The sequence below is a fragment of the Tympanuchus pallidicinctus genome, unplaced genomic scaffold (genome assembly GCF_026119805.1).
Source record: "Tympanuchus pallidicinctus isolate F22 unplaced genomic scaffold, pur_lepc_1.0 scaffold12, whole genome shotgun sequence".
In the NCBI taxonomy this organism is placed as follows: Eukaryota; Metazoa; Chordata; class Aves; order Galliformes; family Phasianidae; genus Tympanuchus; species Tympanuchus pallidicinctus.
This window is the reverse complement of record NW_026294637.1, coordinates 14,443,396-14,466,169: the sequence shown is the minus strand read 5'-3', so window position 1 is coordinate 14,466,169 and position 22,774 is coordinate 14,443,396. Positions and strand designations below refer to the sequence as shown.

The 22,774-nt window shown below is 36.4% G+C and overlaps 1 protein-coding gene across 5 annotated transcripts in view; it reads right to left on the bottom strand.

The window, feature by feature from the left end:
- ENTREP2 (endosomal transmembrane epsin interactor 2) overlaps nt 1-22,774 on the bottom strand; it is a 118,561-nt gene that overhangs the window by 22,555 nt on the left and 73,232 nt on the right. For all 5 annotated transcript variants that reach the window (XR_008203856.1, XR_008203855.1, XM_052672298.1 and 2 more), the window contains exons 5-9: nt 20,259-20,366; nt 8,041-8,201; nt 7,287-7,422; nt 2,006-2,081; nt 605-1,198 (exon numbers count right to left, since the gene is read on the bottom strand). Coding sequence is in view for 3 of the 5 variants with exons in the window: in XM_052672298.1 (XP_052528258.1) it covers nt 605-1,198; nt 2,006-2,081; nt 7,287-7,422; nt 8,041-8,201; nt 20,259-20,366 (1,075 nt within the window). In the remaining 2 variants the exon portion in view is untranslated. The remainder of the gene's footprint in view (nt 1-604; nt 1,199-2,005; nt 2,082-7,286; nt 7,423-8,040; nt 8,202-20,258; nt 20,367-22,774) is intronic.

Genomic DNA, 22,774 nt, shown 5'->3' with positions numbered 1-22,774 from the left:
TCAGCTAATAATTCCTCTCTTCTCCCTTACTTGTCTAAAAGGAGATTCTTAACAGATGCTTATTTTCAACAGTCACAAGCTCTCCTTCTCTTTCATCACCTTGCTGTATGCCTCATTTCTCCTTTCCTACTCTAAAACCTTTCACAATACAGTCCAATACAGTCACATTGTGACTGCATCTGCAATGCAACCATCCATGTCAGTGTCACCTTCAGGAAACACAGCCTGCTGTATTAAGAGCACGACAGCTCAATTAATCATTTCCCAAATAGACCACAGCAACTGTTCAACCACTTGGTTTAGTTTCTCAGTATAGCAGAAACAGAGCGGTGGAAGAATCTACTCAGGAGACGGCTTTCTGACAAATGCATAAAGGCTAGGACCTTTTTTCACAAATCAGAAAATCCAAAATTAACGTCACTGTCACTTTTTACCACTTCCGTTCTTACAAAACTTCAAATCTAGAAGCTGTGCATGGAGTTAAATTCCCCACAGGTAAGTCAACACAGGAAATTGTTTCCAATAACTTCCAGCAGCACCAATTGCATAAATCCAACAGCCCTCACTTGTTGCACACTCCATGGCCTCGCTGTACCACACGTACCTTCTAGATAAGACGAACAAGATACAGGATCACTGGTTGATCGGACAATATTTGAAATGCGGTGTTCTGTAACATGATGCTGCTGGACAGTACTATCAGAACTGCGTGCATATGATGAAGTATTTGCAGGCCCAAAACAGGGAGCGGTGTGGGAAGGGACAGAAGGCTGGCTAAAGACCCCACAGCAGATTTTCATTTGTTTCAAATGTGACGAGACACTGCCTTCTTGAGCAGTACTCTGCAGTTCTCTTTCTGAGGGGTTGAAATTCTTTGAGGAACAGTCTGAGGATCTGCCGTGGGCAGAGTTTTCATTTTCCTGTCCTTGAGACTTGTCCATAGAGATTCTGCTGTGCAAACTGACATCCTCATCAGGAAAACCTTCTGAGCGAGTTCTATTGAACCTACAGCGCGTGCTGCAGTCCAGACTGTTGCAGCTCTGGCCTGCAGCCCCTTTGCAGTTTGTACAGGAGAGAGAAAAATCTGAAGAACGGAGAGATCCTTGAACTTCCAGCGAACAAAGATCTTCAGAGGAGCAGCTGTGGTCTGGGATTTCAGCAGTTTCAGAGGTTATCAATGAGGTGCTCTCAACAGAAACTGCAAAAGAGGAGAGTCAGAAAAAAATAAAGGCTTCAAACGTCATCCTCCCCCCAGTTTCATCATACAGATGTTACAGATGAAAAGGTCCTCTTGTCCAAATAAGTATTTGGCTCTGCATTATTCCCAAATTCGTGACATCTACATTATAATTTTAATGCTATATTAAAAATGTGTCATGTGCACTACTCAAGCTACAGTAGTTGATTGGATCACTTATATTTGTGATAGGTCCCCTAATTTTTTTATTTTTATTTTTTTCAACATAATGACATTATTCTTTTTCAACATATTCTATATAGCTGAGAGTTTGAAATGCCCTCCACATCAACAAACACATTAAGGAGACCTCTTTTAGAAACTCTTAAACCTGCTGTGTGCTGCTACTCATCTACGTCATTCACACCTATTCTTCAGGCAGCAGGTTTCTTGTCCTGGCCTCTAGAAGCCATGCAGGAGGAAGCTATGTGGACAATCCGACTGGCAGCCCTTGCTGCTGACAATGAGAAGCAAACTGCTGGTTATATGCATGATTCTTCAAAAAGAAATGACAGTTGTTGCATCTGCCTCAGAGGCTTTAATCAAAGTGAGTACATTTCCAGGGTAGCTGTAAAGCACACTTTGTTAAAAATGACTCCTCTTTGATTTCCTCTGTGTTTCCAGCCGTATCTGTTTATGGCTAGGAAAAGGTTCTTCCATGAATAAGCTGGAAGCAAATACTTCTTTCTCCACTGGGAACGGCAGAAGAGAAGGAAAAGTCCACTCAGAAATTCAGCGCTCTCTCTCTTTCAATAATGCTATGATTACCTTGTGTGCTGAAGCCCAGAGTTGCATTCCTCTCACCCAAGCTTGATTCAGATACTTGCTGATCAGTACCAGTGACCTAAATGAAAGTTGTTTCATGAAACAGCACATCAATCTGCAGCTTACCAAAATGAAGTACAGTGCTAATAATCTGAACGATACATCTGGCAGCGTGAAATAACTACCTGTTGCTATTCAGATTGATATATTTTACGATGTCTTTGTGTCAGGAACCAACTCAGTGTAAAAGAACACACATGAAGCAATTTTTCACTTTTCTGGAGTCTACAGCTAAATTCATCTCGAATACATATACAGCTGCGGTTGCAGGCCCACATTACCAAACAAGTGTTTGTACTGCTAAGAACTAATGCTGCTATTTGGAACAAACTGAATACTGTGCATTTTTCCATATTATGCTTTTTTTCCCCACACATCACACAACATGGTATCACTCTAAAACAGGACGGCAAATAACAATCAATGATAAAAACAAGCATAGGAGATTTATTTTTCTCTAATGACTTTACAAGATGTTAACATCCACCGTATTTCTAAGCGCTCTAACAAAACTTAACCAAATTTGGCAAGGTAGGCTGCTCTCCAGCCTATCAGGGATTGCTTTTAGAGTCATCTTTTTCCTAAAGAACAGATCTGGGAAGTGGGTAACTTCCCTTCACTTACGAGAGTTATGAGAAGAAAACCCAGAACTGGCCCTGCTGATCCATAAACTTGATCCACAGACAACTAAAATTTAGAAAATTTTCTTTCTACTGATTTTAACAGAACCTTGCTGCCAACCTCTTTAGATTTTCAGCAGTTCTTTGTGATCATGATTGGTATTAGGAAAAAAAAAAAAGGTTCCAATAAACAGCTCGTAACTACATATGAAAAATACCCAAAGACAAAGAAAATGTGACTGAGACATTGATAATCATCTTCAGTAGAAAGCTGAAATCTAATCTACTTCTGTAAGGCCATAATTAACTAGTAAAAGCTCATTACTGATGATTACAGACTTAAGAAATAACCATCAATCGCTTCTTTGAAAACCTTTTAGTCAAGAGCTTAATTTGTATCTAGCCTTCTAAAAGGTTGAATGTGACACTATCACTCTGGACCTATTAAGAAAAGAGCTTCCAAGGCACATCAGTGTAGATCAATGCATATACACACCTAAATTACTGTGCCCACTCTTTGTTATGTATATATCCACACCTTAGTATGATCAAGTGGTCAAAAAAACACTTTCCAAATACAATTTTAAAAACAGCTTCTAAGAGTTTGCAAATATAATTTTTTTAGAAAGCATCAGAAACTTTTTACCTCACCACGACATGGACAGGGGACTTGGAAACAAAGAACAGGCAACATTAGTCATGTTTTTAAAAATACGCTTGCAGATTTTTTTGTATTTCTTCATGGAAGCAAATTTTTACATGGTAAAAAAAAAAATCTGTGGTGTCATTTTAAGTTGCAGACCAATTCTGGGAACTCACAGCGGAAGTGTTCTCCCCACTGCCTCAATCCAGCACAACAGTTTCATGTACGCAGAGTCTATTATTTTTTCACTGTAGTGGCATTTTAGAAACGTTCTGCTGCTTGTGCTGAAGTAACAGCCTTTTATCAACAAGGAGATTTGCAATAATTTCTATCCCCCCTCTACTCAGTTCTGGTGAGGCCGCACCTCAAGTATTGTGTTCAGTTTTGGGCCCCTCACTTCAAGAAAGATGCCTTGGAGCGTGTCCAGGGAAGGGCAACAAAATTGGTGAGGGGTCTGGAGCACAGGTCTATGAGGAGCGGCTGAGGGAGCTGGGATCGTTCAGTCTGGAGAAGAGGAGGCTCAGAGGAGACCTCATTGCACTGTACAGCTTCCTGAAGGAAGGCTGTGATGAGGAGGGGTTTGGCCTTTTCTCCCAGGCAACAAACAGGATCTGAGGAAATGGCCACAAGTTGTACCAGAGGAGGTTTAGATTGGACATAAGGAAGAATAAGGACATAAGGTTTAGGTTGGACATAAGGAAGAACTTTTTCTCTCAGTGAATGGTCAGGCACTGGAATGGCTGCCCAGGGAGGTGATGGAGTTACCGTCCCTGGCAGCGTTCGAGAGGCGTCTGGATGAGGAGCTATGAGACACGGGTTAGTTTGTGGTAGCAGTGGTGATGAGAAGACGGTTGGATTGGATGATCTTACAGGTCATTTCCAACCTTGTGATTCTATGACTCTAAGTTTACTGTCAAAAAATGGAAATTGTAGTTTTATTTTGAGATCACAAAATGCAAGAGCAACTTTACAGAAGAAAATGCAAGCTTGTGAAAAGAATGTTAAGTTTGGGAAATGTTTTGTCTAAAGCAAGAAATGCTCTTTGGTGCTGGACAAAATTTGATCAGAAAATAAATATATTTAATTTCTCTAACTAGATTTCTGATGAAATAATTTTTGTTTGCTAGGTTGCATCATAAATTCTTAATCACTGAACAAATAATATTGCACACAAGAATTTAATGAGTTTTAACAAAGCTAAGTGTGACGGGTTGCATGTGTGGGATGAGGCAATCTCAAGTACAAGTACAGGCTGGGAAAAGAATTCATTGAGAGCAGTTCAGCAGAGAAGGACTTGGGGGTCCTGACTTGATGACAAGCTGAACACAAGCCAGCAGTGTGCTTCTATAGCCCAGAAGGCCAATGATATCCTGGGCTGCATCAAAAGAGAAGTGATAGCAGGGAGAGGAAGGGGATTGTCTTTAGTGATGATGATTTTTAAGACTCCCTCCAACTAAGACATTCTATGAGTCTATGCTAATGCCTGCTGAGTAGCTGTGCTGAAATGTTTACTGACCTTCTACACTCTTAGTCACATGGCAGATGCAGTGACATTGTCTAGCACCTTCAACCTATAAAATCAGTTGTGCAAGGTTGAGGTTTTGGCATATCTCTACCAGAGAATAAGAACTCTCTGTAGCTTTGACCTAGTAAATCTAAAATAACTCCTATTTACACTTTATATGTATTCTGAATTGATTAATCTTCTTGCTTGAGCAAAGGAGAATCACGGTTTTAACTGTAGGAGGTAACAGTGGCTAATTTTAGTTAGGTCACAGTTGCATACAGATGGCAGGTGGGCTTACACAGTTTCCTGCACTGCATAGAGTAACAAAGATCAACTTGCACATCCTCAGACATAATGGTTGGCAAATTGTCACTAAGTTAACAACAGAAAAAAAGTGAGAAAAAACATGCTCTAAACAAATCTGTACAGCCTATAATCTAGTAAAGCTTACAAAATAGTCACTGGTATAATTTATCCAGGACCTTAATCTGTCTGTTCTTTACTACAGCCTCATCAATTCCTCCCATGGAAAATTGTTTGGAAAGCTTTTTTTTCATGGTCATAAAACCAGAATTCCTAATCAGTACAGATGACAACAGCAATTTTTGTTTAGATTCAACTGGTTAAATTAGCATTGACATTTATTGTGCATGAAATGCATGAGTACTGAATCTAATTTGATAGAATTTAATAAAACTCTAGGGAGTTCAATCCATCTAAAAACAAACAAAATCTATTGCTTGATGACCAGTAAGAGATTAATAATTATTGTCGCATAATGGCTCCCAGAAGCACTTCTGTAGCTAAAGCTCTGCTATGATTACCATTGCAAAGTCTGCCTAAGGGATTTATAAATCTAGTTATTTCAGTTCAGTTTGTCCTGTGGCTCGATGTATACTAGATGGGAACATCTGTACCACATAAGCACTTAGGACTACATTTGATTCGTCTTGAAGACCTAAACTGTCTTAGACTCTGGCTCTATTCCTTCATTTACAGATTGATTGGGACACTGTCTGCAAAAAATGTCAGAACTTATGCCATCAAGAAAAGCATACAAATACAAAGTTGCGGCACAGGCTTTAGTTAGCAATGCCAATGTATTTCACTCTTATACTCAGTTCCTGTTCTTATTTTGCTCCTACAAGCCACTACCAGGCATGAGTACGCTTACTGTGTATTTATCACCACTTAGAAATTTAAAATCACCAGACCTTACCATTGTGTGACAAACACTTCTGGAACTCAGGTAGCCTCAGATGAATAGGTGAGGTATTGACATGGATCCCAGACACCAAAAAATAGTTCATACGCCTTCACATCAAATCTAGTGCTCTCCTATAGCAAGAGCATGACTTTGCTACTTCAAATTAGTTCATTAGCTCATGTTATTGTGCTATTGGATGTTGAAGCGCATGCAAAGTGGATCTCAATTACAAAACTGCCCAAAGCAGTTTCGTGCTCAAGTACAGACCCTTCTTTAACCCTTAGTGAGCACCACATATGACTTCTTTTCACATATACGATTCTTCTCTTCCCCTCAATTCATCTGTAATCCATTACCATTTCTGTAAATTTTTAAAATTAATTTCTAAAAAACATCAGCTCCTCCAGGACTTGCAGGTTCCTCTGACTTACTCAAAGTCAAAACAATGGAATACTGGTAAAACACATTTTAGCCTTGGAAACTCCAATTTTGCTGTTCAGCAAAAATCTTGAAAGCAGCTTATATAGGTTCATTTCATGTAAGCTTGTATATTTTAACAGACAGTGAAGGGCACGATAGAACGAAAGAAATGGAGAAGTTGTCAGAAACTGCTTTGTCAGTAAAAGCAGCAGCAAAATTAGGCGTATCTAGAGCTTTTAAAATTGTACTCTGGTCAGGGACTGTGCAAATAAACTGTTTATTCCTCAGACACTTTGTGAATAGTTCTACTAATATTTTGCATGTAACTGTGTTGGTTTTCTTTGCTGTTGTTTGTTTTTGTGCTTTTTGTTGTGGTGGGTTTCCCAGTGTGAAAAAATCACTAGCAACTTCTCCAATTACATATTTAGGGGAAACGCCACTGATGTCCAATAAGCAACATCAAGATTGTTTGATTCCTTGAGTTTTTAGTGAATTCTGCTGTAAATTAGAGTTTATAAAAACAAATATAATTATGTAGAAGGCCATTCTAGACTATTCAATTATGACAAGTCACTTGAAAGAAAATTTTGCTCCAATTAGCTTTGCTTGCATCTAAATATACTACGATTCTAGTTTCATTAGAGCTGACACTGTATAGCAAAACACAAGGCAAAACATATAATGCATTTGTCTGAAATACAGTAGATCTTTTCTCATAGTTCCAATAAAGCTGTTTTATACTCTAAGGAGTATTTAGATTATTTTCACTAATATTTCACACCATGAAAATCTGGAGACTGTAGTAAATTCCCTTCAGCTTGCCTTACCTGACTGGCAGGTGTTTCTCCAATCACTGCCTCATAAGGAGGTGGCAGCTCAGTTGGATACAGCATTCCTGGGCTGTTAATGGTGACTTCATATAAAGCACTGAATGGAGAATGAGGAAATTCCAAATGGAGACTTCTGCTTAAAAACACAAACAAGGAAACTTAACTACTAGGAAATTACATTAGATCTGTTTGGCATACTAATATCTGTACCACAATGATGTAGACCTTTCTCTGAATTCAAAGCTAATACAGTACAAAGAATCAACTGAAGCAATTTATAAGACAGCCAAAACAAAACCTTCATTCACCTCCTAGCATTAAAAACTGTTTCATTTTGGATACCAGCCATCTGTCCTAGTCCATTTCTGTCACTAATGCCTTTCATTACTCCACAATAAAGCACATACAGAGCAATATTTCCTAAGAAAATTAAATCTCACATTCAACCTCAAGTGTACAATGTTAACTGTAAAAGGATTACCTATAAGCTCATTTTCCTTTAAGTTATCCTTGACTGTTTATTGTTATCCTTGTCTTTGCTAAGTTCAATCACTTCCGTATCACAGCAGTGCTTTAACAAAAATATTTCCACGTGTGTTCTAACAAGTCTGCAAAATATGTACATAATCTCTCAGGAAAAGCAGCAGCTAATGTAAGTGAAAGGCATTACTTTCCTTCTTATTTTTTTAAGCAGTTTCATAGTCTGTAGCTAAGAACTATGGAATAACTAACTACAGGAAAGAAGAATCACCTCTGTGCCTCTACCACAGGTGTGCAGGTATATTCGGGTGGGTAGTAGGGTGGAGGTGGTATTGGTGGGATGAACTCATCAAAATCCAAAGTTTGATGCAGAACTGTCCCATGTGGAGTCATGCAGTCTGCATTGGCAGAATGTGGCCGCTGCGGCAGAAACTGAAAATGAATAGGTAAAGTTCCTTCAGATGGTAGGAAAATAAAGCCATTTCCAATAGTAAGAATTGCAATGAAAGGTCAATTTTAGCAATTCTAACCAATACCCTATTTCATGAATATCCATACAGAAATGGTAGACACTTCTGGAAGCAAAAAAGTATATGTAAGATCTGCAAGGACTGAGAGTCAAATTACTATAATATAAAGCAAGGTTATACCAAAGACAAAGACATATCTACCTCAAAGCCAATTATTCCTATGGTGGAAAGCACAGGTATTTCAATTTAAATAACATTTCAAGAACCAATCCTATCTTGTAGTACAATTTTATTGTTACACTACGCAGCCAGCTGTATTTTAATAATCAACATAAATAGAACTAGTAAAATAACTATTTGCATAGTTTTGCTTCTAATCTGAAAAGCCTTGTGCTTAAGACAATACCAAACAAACCTTCAAATAAAACAAACTAGAAATTCACGGCTACATATTTATTTGATTTTGACTATGGCCAGTCTGTTTTTCACTAAAGAAAAGCAGCAGTTAGAACTGTTCTTTATTATATTTATAAAAAATTCTTAATAAACATTTATAGTTTGGTGATATAGACAGTGCACACATGCTAAATAAAGGTTTAAAATACTGGTATGAACATAAGCAAAACATTTATTCTACCTGAACATCTCAAAACTAGAAAAAGAACGACAACATAATGAATAATGAGAAGTGATAACACTGTGAAGTACTGTCAGTGTTCGTGATAAGAAATGAATCAGCTTCTACCATGGCAGTGACATCAAGACCTTTCTGAGACTGACAGTAGGAAGTTTAAAAAAACCCTCTCTCAAAGTCTTAAACTACTTCAAGATCAAATACAGACCATTCTGCAGACCACATGGAACCCAGAGGCCTTGGCCTGGCTTTATATGGTTGCCATGGAGAAAGGGGAAATTACAATAAAAATGATAGATTTCTTCCTTCTTCAGACAAGATGCTCTTTTTGCTGTCATGCCACTATTTTGTATCAGTAGGTAACCTGATCTTCAAGAAAGTAGGCTAGAGGCTCATTTCTCTTTTAACATTGAAATTTGTGAACTGCTGTCTCATTACATCATTACTATTTTTCAGATAAATGAAAAAGCACTTTTGTAAAAATGACAATACTAATGCTTCAGAGATCCCATAAAAAGTAATTTATTTCATTTTTAATGTCAGTTTCATATTTTTTGAACTTTTCCAGAAAAATTCTCATTGTCAGTTATTCTTGCTTAAGAATAACTGTACAAGTGATGTTGGTCTTTGGTATTTAGAAGGCTGGGCTACATCTTACTTCCACCAAACACAATCTCTGCATGTTGCTTCAAAGGTTGTATTTTTAATGCAACAAAACAGAGAGCTGGAAAGGACCTATTTCAATTGCATGGGAAAATGAACTAGTAGCTGCTTAGTAATTGGATCTCTAGAGGCATTTTCACAATTAGTAAATTCAGAATTTCCTCTGCAGAACACTTTATATTATGTCCAATAACCAACGACTCAGACATCGTATTCTACTAATGTTACAGCAATAAGAGACATCTACTTCATTCACTCCTCCATTATTATAACATGTCTAATGCTTTTAAACCCATGAGATGTGACACTGTTGTTTTGAGTATAACCAGACACTTCTACAGGTTTCTCATACAGAATAAAGAAAAATTTTATAGTAATTCAGTTTAAATTCACCTGATCTTTCTACATCTATTTCCCAAAATCTGACATTCCATTAACTGATGAACACCAAACCTATGTGATATGATCATCAGTTTGTTATCACATAAACACATAACACTGAAGAATCTGATAGGAAGAAAGGAAACAAAAGGTAGAGATGAAATACTGATCTACTGCCAGCAAAAAAAAAAAAAAAAAAAAAAAAGCAAAACAAAAACCCTTAGAAGTCTCTTCCAGAAAATAAAGAAAGACTACTTAATGACCTAAATTTTAGAAAAATTTATCACAATGAAGACATCTCTATATATTTAGGCTTGCATTTTGTACCTTATTTGGTCTCAACAAATTCAGGATGATAGTAATTTTCCTACAGGAGTTGATGATTTGGATAGTCTTTTATAGTCATGACACTAAGCAATTTTCTTTTATAACTGTTACTGTCTCCCACAGGCCATTTACATACACTGACAGGAAAATAAAGGTTTGGCTTCCACTAGGAAAGCGGTAGCTCCATCTCTTCAGTTATCAAGTTCCCTGAAGCTCACTTAATTCAGGTATCTATAAGAGGCAATAGATTTAATGTTTCTCAGAATAAGGCAATTAATGCAGAGCACTTTCACAGTGAGTGAAGTATCAGCATCCATTCTGTGGGATTTCAGTGATTCAAGAAGGAAAAGACCTCACTGTTAGATGCTGTTTAGTTTAACAGAATCTCTCGCACCACTTTCAAGAAGCTTTACTGCAAATACAAATCATAGCAATGAACTGTTTGACCAGTGCTGAAAACGACTGGCAAAGTGGATATGAAAGAGGCACACATTTGGAGAGGAGTTTGTAAGTGACAGTTTACCTATATGAGATCATCCTGCTGGAAGGCATAGAAATTAAATTGAAAGAAGCTGTAAGGGGGAGACTGGCAGGAAATGAAACAACAGCAAATACAAGGGATTATCAGAAAGAACAGACTTCCTTGCGAAAACAGTGGAAAAGGTATTAAACAAGAATTAATCATGTGCTATTCTATGCTACAGTATCTCCTATTCTTTGTTGGCCTGCAAAAATTTATTCTGCCTACAGTAAAACATATTTTAAAAATCCTGAAGAGTTAGTCTCAAATACTGAAGGCTAGCAGGAGTTCAAAGACAAAGCAAAGTGTCTAGGGGAGACAGCTAGAAGAGGAATGGTAAGAAAACACTGATAGCAGACAGAGCTGCACTAGGTGGAGGAATACTGACAAACGCTTGCAAGGAAATACACTTTTTTCTGTATTAAAAAGTAGTTACTAAATAATCAATCTCAAAACGTTTGGTGGCAAAAAAAAATTGGTACAGCCTGCATAGTCACAACTTCAAGCTGCATTCAGTGTAATTTCAAAACCAATAGCTCACACTATTAAACCATTCAGCACACTTCCAGCCAGGCTTTTGGGATTAAACCAATGATAACTGCAGAAGCAACAGACACAACATCGTTGCAGATGAGAACAAACAGTAAACAGCAACAGTGCTAACTACAGTAAGTAGTCAACACTTGAAAAAGCTTAACATAACTTCATAGCTAGCAACAGCCACTTAGAACATATCCATTAGGCATAAATTGATGTGCCTTAACACTGGAAATCCCAAATACTCCACCTGGACCTGTTGATGCTAAGAACTTTCAGAAATCCACCAGACAATGGAGAACAGATCTACAATTCATACTCTTCTTTTACAGAATAGTCTCTCTCATTGCTGTTTCATATTGAGACAGTGTCATTTGTTACTTGGTTTGCAGTTATGAGGGAAAACTAAAACAGATGTGGAAGCCTTACGATGCTGCATTTCTGTACACATTGCTTGGACCTGAAGCCAACAAAAGTTACTGATAGCATCAGCGGCAAGTTGTTATCAACAGGCAAATTAGAAACACAAGATATAATTTCCAGTAGAACAGAACAGGTTCAAGTTTTCTGAAATCACAGTTTTGCTGAAAGGTCCATGTGCTATAGAAGGAACTCCACACAGCCAGAGACACTGGACTGAATGCCAATGACCTTTCCAGCAAGATTAGAACCTGTAGCAAAGCATAGGTGCTGTCATTTCCTTGTGAAGGCAGCAGTATTTTTTGGAAAGAACAGGATCCCTTCTAGTTCTTACCGTTACATAGGTAATTAGTAAGGCTACAAAATGCACTCTTTTTTTCACTGTCAAGTCAAATTTCCAGCTCTTCAATCAAAATTCTCACAAAAGCTAGCCTCTGAAATGATCAGAAAGATTGTGGCTAGTTATTTATGTTTCTAATATTTTGAGTATATTCAAGTAAACACTGATGGAGAAGTATCAATTAGTGAACTGATGAAACAGCAAAAGAGGACTGTAAATATTCTCTGAAGGAACAGTTACCTGTTGTGATACAGTATGCTAAGTTCCTCTGAGATCTGTAAGGATAAGCACTTGTTCATCAGTGCTCCCAGGCATGTGTCATTCCCACAAAACCTGAATAAAGCCTTCCTTTTCATATCATTAGTTTAAGTATTTAATCACGATCAATTCTCACTTAATTTGAAGCATATCCCAAAAGATTTTTGAAATTATTATGATTATTTCAACATTATAAATCAGAAGAATGGGTTGAACAATGCTAGCAAGATGTCATCCTCATAGTTAACTACGCTGTTTGACCTATCTGAATGACACGATAGAAATGTTAACTGAAAAAATAAAAAACAAATACAATGGAACTATTCCTCAGAGTAATAGCAAAATTTAACAAATAATTTAGCAAAATGTAAATTTAACAATTTTGAATTATTCTGAGAATAATTGTTTTGGAATACAGAAACAAAAAAATGTTTGGACTTTATTATTTTTTTCTCTGGCACACTTTTTTTATTTAAAAGAGACTTTATTTAGGATGTTGTGAAAGGAAATGGCAGTAATTTATATTCAAAGTATGTCACCACACCTAATAGGTGTTCTAAGCTATCACACACACTATACACGTTTTCAGGAATCACTCTGGCTAGCAGCTATGATTGAGGGTTCAGAGTAAACATTTAGTGATAAAATGGCCTGTGTGACAGAAGTAAAGAAAAGCTTATTTAAAAAACTCACTTAGAAAAGAATGTGTGTTAGCTCAACATCAGATATGCCAAAAGCATCACACGCTTTCAAATAATCAGCATGACAAGCGCACCATAAACAGCAACAAGAACAGGATAGCTACCAATGAATCTGGATTCTAGATGGTCTCTCTTATGCTTTAGAATGAAACTATTGCAAAACAGCCAGGGATTGTCTCACTTTCAGCTGTCAATGCACAAAGAAAAAGCACAATTAAAAAAATTCAAATGGATCAGTTTCTTTCAGGCAACACATATCGAAAGCACTGAGCTTCACATAAAGAGCTGTGTTCCTCTGCAGGGCAAACCAAGACAGCTTGTCTCTGCAGCTGTGTAATCTATATGGTTTGAATACACTTCATACACTGAATTTTCTACGCTACTATATAATTTTAGGCCTGCCAAAAATTCACTTGTTAAACAAGTTAAAAACAGCAATATAAGCAGATTACCAATCTTACTTAAAAATAAGCAGTTTCATCAGATTGCTTTGCACATTTGATAGTTTAGATTCCATTTCAACTTTTTCCTAAGCAAAAAACTGTTATCACTAGAGGAGGCATAAGTACTGAAACAAAATAATGGAGGAATAAGACATTTGAGAAATAGAAGCACGGAGCAGAAGTTAGTAATATATTCCTCTAACAATGAAAATTAAATGAAAATTAAAGCTGACAGGCATTGTTATAACTCTCACATTAAACTGGAAAAGATTACCACAAACAAGTACAGAGAACAAACATTAATCATTGAGATTATTCACATATCCTATCCTATGCAAAAACTCTGCCAAGAAAACTCAACTGTTTTATTTCAGAAACAAATTAAATCGATACTCTAGATGGATTTACAGTCTTAAGGACATGAATAGAAACAACTGCCTACTGTTGCCTAAGAAAGTTTTAAATGGCAAGGTGTTACAGTGCAAATTTTAACAAATCCTATTAATTAGTTATTGTTTAGAAGAGAAAAAGCTTTAAGGATCCTTGAAAAGAGAATGAAAAGGTCTGGGCAGCAATGTAAGAGCTCAGTGTTTTGTTAGTACATACTGACACAAATGATTTTAAAAAGAAAAAAAAGTAGTGTTACACAGATCTACAGAATGAGAATAAAACAAAGATGTAAGAGATATAAAAGAAACATCTGACATTAGCATTATTGCTAGCTCATCTTCCATCAGAATATTTATTGCTTCAATTGTCTAAATGCTTTTATCCTTAATCTCCTGAAGCTATCTGAAAATTTTGTTAAAAAGTCCTTCTACGAAACATTTTTTTAATCATCCAGAGTTGCTGCATTACCTTACTGTCTTTCACATACTATATACACATATGTACTGTATATATACACTATGTATAAGGCAATACACCATGACGTACAGATCTCTTTAAGAAAAGCTAAGTAGTGTCTTCCTCCCATATTAGTGGGAGCTTTTTCTCCGACCAGGAAGACCACAGAACTTGATAGCCCAGATAGCATGGCTGTACTGCATAATTTACATTCAAGAGAACAAAAAGGATTTATTATTTTTCTGTATTAATTTCAGTAATGACACACTCCATTATCATTAAAGCTGATGAAAACAGTAATTAAATATTACAGTTTGCATGTGTCATCATTACCTTATTTCCTTTACAAAATAACAGATTGTTTTCCATATCACATAGCACAATGAGCAGTTAAAAACAGTGATGGTGATAAAATCAGAACACACTGAGTAGTATCAGTGCCAGTACTTCTAGGATAACCACAACATAAACATATCTGAAGAAGGGAGCAGGTATTCTTCATGCTTTAATCTGACCACAACGGGCACAACTTCTGGTGCATTGCTTTGTCTAGCTGAGGCAGTTACCCTCTGAAGAAAATACTATAAATTTTTGCATGTGCCATTCATCTGACAACACGGAAACTGAAACTGCCTTCAAGCAACAAATAAAATATCCTGGAAGTGACAGCTCGGTTATTAAGGAATGTTTCTTCACATTTCAGAACACTGATATCATCTGATATGATTCACACTTATCTTCTGGAGGAGTGTATAAACAGAGAGAATCATTCTAGGAAGCTCTGAAAAGGAGTGAAGTCTTAAACTGTCCAAACTAGCAAAATACACAGCAAGTGCCATTTGTACCCACGGTACAATCAGTAGGCTTCTACTGAGAAGCTGTGTATGCTTAATGAGCTGGGATAGCTCCTGAATTAGTCAACTCAAATAGGGAACAATCTAGCAGAATTTTTTTGTATGTCCCGTAACAGAAGCTCAAGCCCCACAACAGTTCACCTGGTCTTGTGCCAAATAATTCACCTGAAAAATTGCAGAAACCGAATAGCGTGTATTAAAACAAAACAAACAAACAAACAAAAAAAAACAAAAACAAAAAACCACCACACCAAAATAACAACAACAAGAAAAAAAAATACACATTTTGTTTTTTTAACCTTTCCTGTTTTCAGTTTTTTCTTTTTTTTTCCTTCAGGATAAGATCTTGCTGGTAAAATTCAGATTTCAGCAGTTCAAATCAATGGCTGTACCCTACATCACTCCCTTTTTGAAGCTTGCATATACTTGTGAAAATTGAGTTAGATTGCACTGTTGCCAACAAATGCTATGAAATACATTAACAAACAGGAGCAGGTGCTCAAAGAAAGAGTTATTTTTCCTTTTGTTATCGGCAATTGGTGAGTAGTAAGGATTTATTTCGGTTTCTGGCATATAGCAAATTTCAGCATGGTTTCTGACAACAATCTCAAGATTTCTACTTTTGTGAATACAAAAGTAAGAGCTAGAGGAAACTAAAATCTAATGCAAGAAAAATAGTTTGCAATATTCCCAAGAGAGATGTGATTGAAAAAAGCATATTACCAGACCTGAAAAACAGGACTCCCACCAAAGCTGCCTGCACTGTATGTCCTCTTACTGGTATTATCATTCCTGTATTAGTAATGCAATTTCAATTATTTTTAAAAGATTGTAATTGATATATTATAAACTGATAAGAGACAGGCAGTTCTGAGCACAGAACACCTGCCAAGATATAATGACATGAAAGGCCTGTAGACAAGCTTCCAACACCACCTGTTAGTACACAACAGCATACTAACATGGATAGACACAATAACAGAATCAGAAGATAATGAAGAAATTCAATCCCTGAATAAGAGTCATGAATATACTGGTATCACATCTCTGATATACAAAACTATTATGTCTTCTCAAGTCTTTTAATTACACTGAAAGCTCCCTAGTCTGCTCAGTTTCTCTCAGAGAATAGTTAGTAATAGTTAGTAATGGAAGTAGTGGGGACACGCTTGAGGTCTCCACATAGCAGGTGAAATTCTGACAGTCAAACAATGTCAGGACTTCGGGTACTCGTCCACTGGCATTCCGTTGGCCAGGACTCCTACATGCCATGCCCCAAATGAGCTCACACATTTTAACAGCACTTTGCCTCGTCTAGGATGTGATTTGAGCAGTGTAATGGATGCTAGCTGTTGGAACACCATAGTTCAGATTTCAGGACTGTCAGATAGAATGCTTCATCATTTACTGTGGTGACAATTAATAGCACACGCCAATCAAGAGTAAAGAGAATTTTTTTAAATCCTGACACAGCTACAAAACTTACATATAATACGAATAGAGGAGAAACTCACAAGCAAACAAAGAAAAGCAGAAAAGCATATATTTAGCTGTCTGACTCCAGATAACTGCATCAAAGATTCAGCTGCTATTTAGGCCATCTAATCACATACATGACTGCAAATCCTGTTCTTATCTGCTTCTTGGACTAGGTCCTCAGGATAGCTTTTAGAGAAAAACCGCATGCTGAAGCACATTTCTTACCGTACAGGAAGCTATCACTAACAGAAGAGTAAGACTGGCACAAATTAATGGATTATTGTATATATTAAATCAGTACAAAAAGTGAGTTTAATAACATTTAGATGAGCATTGACTAAAAATGCCAGGTATCTTTTATGTCCCTACTGAAATAAATACAAAGAAAAAGATGAGTGCTACTGACAGCTTACACAAAATCAGTAACATTATTACAGAATATAATGTATCACAGGATATAATAATTAAACATTTTTCGAAGGCACCTGACTTCCTATATTTATTCTCTCTATTTTTTTGTTACTTCACTTGCATCTTGAACTTGATCTTCGAAGTAGTTAGAGAGTAAGGATGTGTGTGATAGATCATTTAGTTTAAAAAGTGCAGGAATAAAATAGAAATGAAGTTGTTTCTTTAAAGACTGGAATTGGAAACAATTATTTCTGCTCACATTTCTTAAACCCTATGTTACCTAACACCTCTGGGTTCAGCCTCTAGGGGTGAAGATAAAGAAACTGGTGTATCTCAAACCCCAGCCCAAGAAGGGATCTCCCTAGATACCACAAGAACTTGTATTTTTTTCCTTAATACTTGAAAGCCAATATTTGTTCAGTGACATTATTTTTAAACAGAAAGCTTCAAATGTAATGAAAGATTTCATCTGTGTGCATTAGTGGACAGTTTGTGTTATAGTTTTTGGAGCATTTTTTACTAAAAGATCACTACATCCAGAGGTACCAATTCCCAATAAAATACTGTCAGTTTGCTTGCGTGAATCAAACACTCATTGTGTGCAAGGTTTATACAAGGAAGCAAATACTCATGAAACCTTACCACAGATATTCATGAAACTACGTATATTATGTACAAGACCAATGTTGCTAGGCAATAAAATACACAATGCACACAGAATAGCTTGATAGCAGAGAAAAACTAGAAATTATTTCAAGACTGAGTAAGCAGCAAAAATGCATCATTCTGACTGGTTAATTTCTGAGATGGATACTAACAGTACACAAGCCACAAAACTGATGACAGCAAGTTTAAAGGTTGTACAATCTAATGATGTCTGAGGATTTTTCAGGCTATGTAAGTGTTATTGACCAAGAATTTCACTTTTATTGCTTCTCTTCCTACAGCAGAGCCTATGTAGCTCTTGAATACAGGAAGAATAGAGTAAAAGAACAGAAACATATTCCAAATGGGATATTATCTCCTTGTGCTGAGATCTTAAACTTTTCAGCATGATAAAACCCTGCTGATAAAAGGATTTACAAGAAAGAAAAAGTAGTAAATCAGATGTTTGGGGCAGTGTAGAAAAAGGGAATCAAAAGGACAACAGATTGAAAATAGTGAAAGAAAGAATATTCTTCAGGTTCAGCTGGTCTAAGTCAGCATAGCCGCAGGGAAGTTATGCTCACTTAGGCCTGGTAGGAATCTGGCACAGCAACCTGAAAAAAGAAAGGGAAAATCTTAAGGATAAACAAAAGACTGGGGTTCAGCTGAAAGAAATATGTATCTTTCTTCTTCTGCAGAGAGGGAAGAAAATTCAATTCTCATCAACAGAGCTGTAGACGAGGGGAGGCAGAACAGAGAACTGAACAAGTAGAAAGAAAGCTGGAGGCACAAAACATGAGAAGTAAAAAGAAAGTGACACAACAGAAGCATTTCCTAGTGGTAAAGAGAAACCTTTATGCCAGAAATGAAGAAAGAAGTGGTGGAGAAAAATAATGTCCTTTTAAGGTTTTCAAATATATTCTTATCAAGGTTATTCCATTTTGTGCACGCAAGTCAAATGTACTTTAAATATTGTTCTTGATTCATTGTCATCAACAATTTCCTTCTTCTTATACCATGAAAAAACACACAATTAAGTCCAGGTTAAGGTTTCCTCAATACAAATGATTTCACTTCTGGATCACTGCTAACCTTGTCACCCTAGAAAGATAGAACTTCCCAGCTGTGGTGATCAGTTGTCTCCCTGTGATCAGTGCAACGTGAAAAAGGTTACTTTACAATCAGGATCTTCAGTCAAGGGCAGCCTGCAGCGAACACACTGACGGGGTGGGGAGTGCACAAAAAGAAAGAATACCTACAAATGGTGAAAGTTCTTTCAGACTTAAAATACAGTATGTCATCAATTGAAATGATGAATTTTGTCAATGCTGTTTGACATCCAGAAGACAGCTATTAAATAAGCACTATTTATAAGCCGCTGCAAGCACACACACTGTGAATACAGAGTGCTAAATGAAAATATGCTTCCATGTCACATCAGATTTTGCCTGCCCTTTTTTATGCCCACTAACACATGAAGTAATCCACAGCTCACAGACTGAGGATGCACTGTAATCTGGTGACTGGAACACTTCTCTAGAAAGGACATCCTTATCTCTAAGTCACATACTTAGAACTCAAGTGAAATCCAGGCAGTGAATGTATTTGTATATATTTATGCATTTAACCAGTTGGGGCAGGTTATACAACTTCTCACTACTTCACAAACTGTTCACAAGTATCTTGTTGGGACAGTATTTTTGCCACACAGACTTCTAAAATACAAGATTTACAAATGACTAGCATTAGTTTGCATGTCTGCTGTCTCATACTAAACACAGCATTATTTCATAGATTAGTTGTTGTAGAGGTGGGTTAAATAGTTTATGTGGCCTGCCAAACACTAATTTAAAGTTAGTACTGTTTACGTTTCAACATTAAATTGAAACCTTGAGAAGAAGAGCACTTACATGGGACAGGAGGGTTCTTCTTTTTCCAAGCAAAACAAGACATCATCCTGCAACGCAGCTGACTGTGCAGAAGACTAATGATCATTTTCCCTTTTGTTTTAAACACAAGCACTACTCCAGAGCTGAGCATGTTTTCCTTCTGAAAACACTTACTGGCACAGTGCCAAGAAAAGTTCCACTTTTGAATATATAGTTCTCACACAACATAGCTCCCATACTTGAAAAACAGTATCTCAAAGCTAAGTAATTGCTCTGGGTAGTGTGAAAACTGAATACAATGAACATACAACAACCAAAAATGTAATGTGCATATATAAGCCAAACGTTGTTACTAACCCCAGTAACCAAAATTATTTACTCCCAATGGCAAAATCCTGAATTTAGCTCTCTAAGATAATATAGAATATATAATAATATATAATACAGTAATATATAAGATAATACACATCTAATGCAGCAGGTATTCATATTGCATACATCTATACACTGTATTTATAGATATACACAGTTAAAATACACACCTAGGTATACACATTCTAACACTATGCAAAGACACAAATAGGCCTAAGTTCTAAGCAAGGAATAGTATATAAAGAATAGGAAAACACATTATGTTGGACAACATTGTGTTGTCACTGAAACGTACTCACCATTTGCAGAAGATCAGAAGAAACCATCTGCATGCAACACATTGCTGTTGCCAAAGCACAGACAATGGTGGAGATGATATTGAGAGCGCACACACTGAACAACAGGTCCTGTGAAAAGACATGCATCAGAATATCATCTCTTATCTCAGGGACACAAAGACAGGAAATATTTTTAGTAATTTGATAATGAACACTGTCACTTGTTAGCAAATTTACATGGTCTCAATTAGCTGTGTAGATTTCATTCAACGTGTAATACTTGCTTTAAATCAGTCAGCAAAGGAAACCCTCACAGAAACAAACGCCTTTAGGGGCATAGTTTAATGGAGGACTTGCTAGCATTATGTGATGGTCGCACCCAGTGATGTTGTGGGTCCTTTACAACACAAACGGTTGTACAGTCTTCTCTTCCCCACTTAACAAAATACATTCAGTATTAGAAATTTCCTCAGAAATACTTGAAGTTTTCCAGTTTCCTAGCAAAGGATAAATTATCGCTTTCACATAGACTTCAAGTTGCAGATATCACTAGTAAAATACTAACAAACACTTTTCTGGTTAAAAACAAAACCACACATGAAGAAATGCCATTGCTTTCAGTGTTTGAAATCAACCAATCAGTGTTATTTGGTAAAAATACTAAATGGGAAAATTAGCATGAAACAGAGAATTTCATTCTGTATTAGATATATTGTGCATCTGAAACAGATCAGAAAGAAACAAGTATATTTTAAAGTATGGAAGAAAAGCACTGACTGTAAAAGTGCACTGTTTCTTTAAAAACTCTCTTTTCAACTACAACAAATACTTCTATTTACTAAGTAGAATAAAAAGAATATTTTAATTAAAATTGAAATACGTTTAGGGTGAAGGTATAATTAAAAACAAAATAAAAACAACACAAATAAAAAACAAGCTAAAACAAAAACATAAGCATCCATTTCTTTCAATTACTGTATTTTTGTTTATTTTCCTTGCAGGTAAAGAAAAGGAACTCTGATTCATCATGCTGATAACATTACAAAAACCACTAAAATCCTTCTCCGGCAACTGCCTACCTGCTGTACCTGTGACAATTACAAGCTCAGTCAGTATTCAGAATAGCCAGTAAAAGTACAGCCATTTCAGGAGAAAAACAATCAAATTGTAACATATGAGCAAAAACACTCTGCATAAATGCATACTGCAGAATCTAACTTGTAAAATACTGTCACTTAGAGCCAACAGATTTAGCTAACCCAAATGCGTAACACAATACCATTTATGCTACGTAATACATTCTGCATCAAAGTTGTAAGTTAGGATCCAAAGCATCCTTAAGACCCTCACCATACTCCTGTGCCTCAGGACAGTCACCAGTTCCTAAAGGTCATAGAGCTTCATCCTACTATTCCAACGTTTAACCATCTTTCCCATCAGAATATTTCCATCCAATTGTTTACAATCATTTCTCTTCCTCCACAGCTATTAAGAACAGACTATTACATGGTTAAGCTCCATCATCTCGCTTAGTGTTTTAATTCCTTTATTTTCTGACATTATCCCTTCCTTGAAATCCTACACAGAGATTTTCTGGGCCCTGACTACTTTCATTTGGTTCACCTTCAAGCTGCCCCACATTCCTCCTGAAACGCAGAATTCTGAACAGGGCAGTGATGACTGAGGATTTTTGCAATTGTATATTGGTTCATCCATATAATCCTCAGATCCTTTCCTGAAGAACTGCCATCCTGCTACTAGATAAGAAGAATAACCACATATATATAGACACATACATATTTAAATTGGAGAAATGCCAAATGAAAACCTCACTCTTACTTATATCTATCTAAGATTTGTGAAAGAGGTTTCCTCAATAGTTAGTTTCCATGTACATCCAGTGGTAAAGTTCCTCAGGAACATAAAAAGGAGTGAAACACAGAAAACAAACCGAATCTGTACAATTACTCCTTAATTACAGAAAAACACAGACTGTGCTAAAATTGAAAGGCACTAGATAAACTTGATTATAAATGCCTGTAACTTCAGAAAAACACAGGAGTAAAGCTTTACAGAGCAAATACTTTGATATTTCATTTTGCATCTATTTGGTTATTATTGCTATTAAATCAAGATATCACATCACACCTCTGTTGTTTCAAGTATTACATACAAAATGCTAATATTAGATATTAAACTAGCTAATCTGAAAAAGTTTATGTGGAAAATAAAAAATTGGCCAGCGTCAAAATAGCATGATTTCACATCTACAGCTACTCCGCTCCTGTAACAGAAGACAAACACTAGAGATTCTCAAAATCTAAAGAGAGGTAATTAATTTTTAAAAGATTTCTAAAGTCTGTTTTAATTCAAACAGGAATCAAACCAAAACCCTCCAGCAATATTCACTTCACCCTCTAACCCAATCCAAACCCCAAAAAACATTATTCAGTGTTTTGACAGTTTGCTTTTTCAGGAAATTTCCTTCCTATGCCCTGTTGAGCAGATAATGAGGTAATTCATAAGACACTCATTTG